This window comes from Mercurialis annua, linkage group LG7 (assembly GCF_937616625.2).
Source record: "Mercurialis annua linkage group LG7, ddMerAnnu1.2, whole genome shotgun sequence".
Lineage (NCBI taxonomy): Eukaryota > Viridiplantae > Streptophyta > Magnoliopsida > Malpighiales > Euphorbiaceae > Mercurialis > Mercurialis annua.
The window spans coordinates 41,982,885-41,987,170 of record NC_065576.1 but is presented as its reverse complement, the minus strand read 5'-3'; the positions used below and the strand labels follow the sequence as shown (position 1 = coordinate 41,987,170).

The window sequence follows — 4,286 nt, the reverse complement described above, 5'->3', positions numbered from 1 at the left end:
AGGGACGTAGTAGGACAAAAAAGATTGTTTCTAAACGCCCAAATTTCACAAAAATATTCTCATTAACTACCTAAATTCTTCTTCAACACAGACAGAGACAGTGAAAGGGTCCCAAGTGGCAAAGAGTGGAGCTAGAATGCGACCCAAGAATGGCAATTGAGATGCTCTGCCTTTGTGGTTCCAAGTTGATTGTCAATCTTCAATCACAACAAGAAATTAAGTGTGGGCGAAACTCATCAACAATCTCTACCATAAAAATAATTCTATGTACATTAAATAGAATATCGGAAAATAAAAATTGGGTCGAATAGATGATAGAGGAGGGAGTGATAAAAAAAAAACTTTTATGGAGCCTTAGATCACCTATGCTCCTGTAATTTTGGAAAAACATTCCATTATTATGTCAGCAATAGCACGGACACAAACACGAGAAAAGAGGAAAAAACTGTGCCATTTTAAGGTTTAATATATTATAAATGAAGTTTTGTTATACAAAACACCAAGTTTTCAAAATGAGAAACATTGATTTAATCAAATATTCATGCTACCCATCATTTAATTCATCGTTTTCATGTTCAACTTGACTTAGCTTTTCCTTAATAAAGATCAAGCTTCCTCATCGTCAAAGTCCAAAAATTAAGGGAGCTATTGTAAACATGTACATTCAGTGTCAGCGGCATCACATAAAATTCAAATTTAGAAATTTCCCCCCTAAGAAAAAGAACAAATACCATTTCAATTACGACTAAAACCATGGCCATTCAAATGCTCAAAAAAGTATATCCAGCCAACATTCTATTACAATATATAACCATAAAAACTCTACCCCAAGGTAAAGCCAAGTAAGCACAATCCGGTTCTCTCAAAAATAAAAACACTAGATAATATTCACCCTGCATCCAGACATTGCCAATCCACAAAATGTCTCTCATTCGCTTTATGCCTGCAGAAGACAAACACGGAGTATAATTAGGTCTAAAAACAGAACAAATGTATCAAATTGTAATATTTAAGTTAACAACAACCCAGGTTGTTGATCTTCAGTGAATAGTCCTAACAAAAGCAAATAGTCCTACCCAGTAACAAGATCACGGTGCAACATATTTTTTAAACAGTTTGGACGTTGGAAACGACACATATAAGACAACAATTTTTGCCAAATGACAAGAAATATCACATATCTTTACCTTGTTAGCAATGTTATTGGAGAGCCAATCCAAGCCCTCGTAAAGACCTTCACCAGAGGTTGCACAGGTGCTCTGAATGTACCTGAAAGAACAAACAGTATTTTAGTCAAAACAAAAGATTGGCAACTAGAAGGTGGCACGTGGAAAAGACAGCCGCACAATGGAGGCTAAAGTTGATAATAATACAAATGATAGAGCATCATGATAGTTTACCAATGACGCTGGCGAAGGGAATGAAGCCCAAGCTTGTCAGTGATCTCAGCAGCGTTCATTGCATTAGGAAGATCCTGTTTGTTAGCAAATACAAGCAACACTGCATCTCGCAGCTCATCCTGAAACACCAAACCAATACCCAATTCAGTTTCCCAACTAGATCATCGAGGTCATAGAGAAACTTTTTTCATGTAAAGCATGCATTATCAAAATACAATTCAACCACACACACCAGTCACAATGATAAGTATGAGAATTCTAAAGAGACGGCCACCATATTTCATTGAATTTTGTCAAAACAGTTTCACACACGCCTCGATTATTACATTTCTACTAGAATACAAGGCTTCTGATATCACTTTAATTTATTTTGACAATAAATGAATGCAAGTTGTATGGTCAAACCACAAATAGCTCGGTTGAAACCAACAGATAGGCGTACCTCATTCAACATCCTGTGCAACTCATCTCGGGCCTCCACAACACGGTCTCGGTCGTTGCTATCCACCACAAAAATGAGACCCTGGGTGTTTTGGAAGTAGTGCCTCCACAAGGGACGAATCTGGAAAGCAAAATATAATTCATTGTAACCTATTGAAAGGATCACACAGCACCAAACCTCAACACACTTACTATATGGAACTAAATGTAAGAGTGGGAAAAGTGATGTCTTTAAGATTGTCTGATAGACTTTGTGAGGAAAGCATAGATACATATGGAAAAATCTCATACCTTGTCCTGACCTCCAACATCCCACACAGTGAAACTGATGTTCTTGTATTCTACAGTCTCCACATTAAACCCTGCAGTATAAAAAGAATATAAAAGCAAACCAAATTTCAAGCAATAACTTGAACAAATTTTTACAGGACACCAGCAACATAACATAGGAAAAAAAATACACTGTTGCAGATAAACTCCAAACCAATTAAATATCAAGAGACATTAGAGCCATAACATGCATGTAATATTATGACCACTAAATGTCATCACAGAATAAATTTATTCCAGAATCTTATGTCAGGCAAATCTTGATATACAGCCTACAGGTTTTTCAAAGTCACCAACATACAATGATGTAGCAGAAAGAATTTCCCAAATGGGCATGCCTTCAATATCCCCGCCGATGCCCCGGTTTTGTGAAATGCTACCATAAAGATTTTTAAAGAAGCTTTTCACAAGATTCCTTATTCCTTTGCTATATATCATATCTTGCTTGCTTCCAGGGTATAGCATTGAAATGTAAAGACTTGCAACATAAAATGACCAATAGATATTATGTCAATACATGATAGGATCAAGCTAATAAATGCACATGAGTAATGCAAAAAGTGTAGTCTTGTACACATAAACATTGATTTGCAAAATTGAGTGTGCATGTGAATGCTTATATATAGCTACTTATACTCGGCAATACAGGACATTTAATTTCACAAACATAGTGGCGGTCAACCATTAATATCTTCTGAAGACAAGCAAGTCATATTGTACCATATTCATTCTACATAGACAAACCGTTTGTTGAATAGCCACACCAAAGGTTGCATTTCATATAGGTTACCAATTCTAACGAATAAGTTGAACTTTAAGGTTTGACAGTTTTAGCTTAATCGCCTATAGATTAAACATCAGTTTTAATGTAGGGCTGTTTATGTATAAGTTCACAAAAAATACACGTTTTAGCAGTTTAATCACTTTTATAAAAGTTGGTAAATATATATACACCAACTACCATTTTTTTTCCAAATTGATACACCAATTGAAAATCTGGTGATCATTGATGATGCAAAAGCCAGATTTTCAATTTGGTGTGTGAATAATGTGACCAACTCCGGCTTCCACATCATCAATGTTTCACCTGATTTTTAATTGGTGGATGGATTGTCAAAAAACGGCAGTCGCTGTATATTATCAATTTTTATAAAAGTGCTTAAATTGCAAAAACTTGTATTGTTTGTGAATTCATATGTATACAAACCTACACATCCATTAAACAGATGCTAATTAACAATGTACACTTTATCTAAGCAAACAAACAATAATAGATCCGAGACAAAAAAACGGCACTAACCGATGGTAGGAATAGTGGTGACAATCTCTCCAAGCTTGAGTTTGTAAAGAATGGTAGTCTTACCAGCGGCATCAAGACCTACCATCAGAATTCTCATTTCTTTCTTGGCGAAAAGCCGGCTAAACAGCTTTGTGAACGTCAACCCCATCTTCTTCCACTACTACTTACTCACTCCTTCTCAGTTCTTCAACCCTAATTAACAATCACAGCTAATTAACACATTTTCATTTAAATTCCAAACAATTACCTATAGCAAGCATCAAGATTCAATCCATAATAACAGATCAGACCGGACAGATCTATAAACTAAATTCCAAAACAAAATTCATTCAAATTTAAAATAATATAACCGGCGGATCATCAGATCAGATTCAAATTATAGAAACAAATCACAAATGCATCAAAATTAATAAACAGTTCTACAAAATTGAAATCCCAACAAAAAAACACAGAAAAGGGGACTAAAACGCAGCGTATTGGAGCAGATCGAGATCGACATTTTTACCTCTGTTCAGCAAAGCGGGAAATGGAAATGAAGAAGCTTAACGCCAACGCGAAATACGAGGAGAATGAGAGAGTTTTTCTATTTGGCTTAATTACTTAATAAACCCTCACCTTTAACTTCTTTTTCGTTTATACCCTGACCTAGGAAATTTGTCACATATACTCATGACCTTGTCTTTATGTTGCACCTCTACCCTCGAGGTATTAAATTTACCTCTTTTCATTTGAAAAAAGTTTAAAATAGTCCTTCATTTTTAGTATATATTCTAATTACACGTCAATGTTATTAATTATACAAAAATTGATTTTTT

At 35.1% G+C, this 4,286-nt stretch overlaps 1 protein-coding gene across 1 annotated transcript; it reads right to left on the bottom strand.

Annotated features, from left to right (window-relative positions):
* Positions 1 to 739: 739 nt before the first annotated feature.
* LOC126655795 (ADP-ribosylation factor 2) lies at positions 740 to 4,060 on the bottom strand. The gene is made up of 7 exons (XM_050350096.1): positions 3,977 to 4,060; positions 3,472 to 3,663; positions 2,133 to 2,203; positions 1,843 to 1,962; positions 1,401 to 1,519; positions 1,188 to 1,269; positions 740 to 943 (listed from the first exon to the last, which is right to left on the bottom strand). Exons 2-7 carry the CDS (start codon positions 3,617 to 3,619, stop codon positions 938 to 940), a joined length of 546 nt encoding a protein of 181 aa, XP_050206053.1. The 5' UTR covers positions 3,620 to 3,663; positions 3,977 to 4,060; the 3' UTR covers positions 740 to 937.
* Between the last annotated feature and the right edge of the window lie 226 nt (positions 4,061 to 4,286).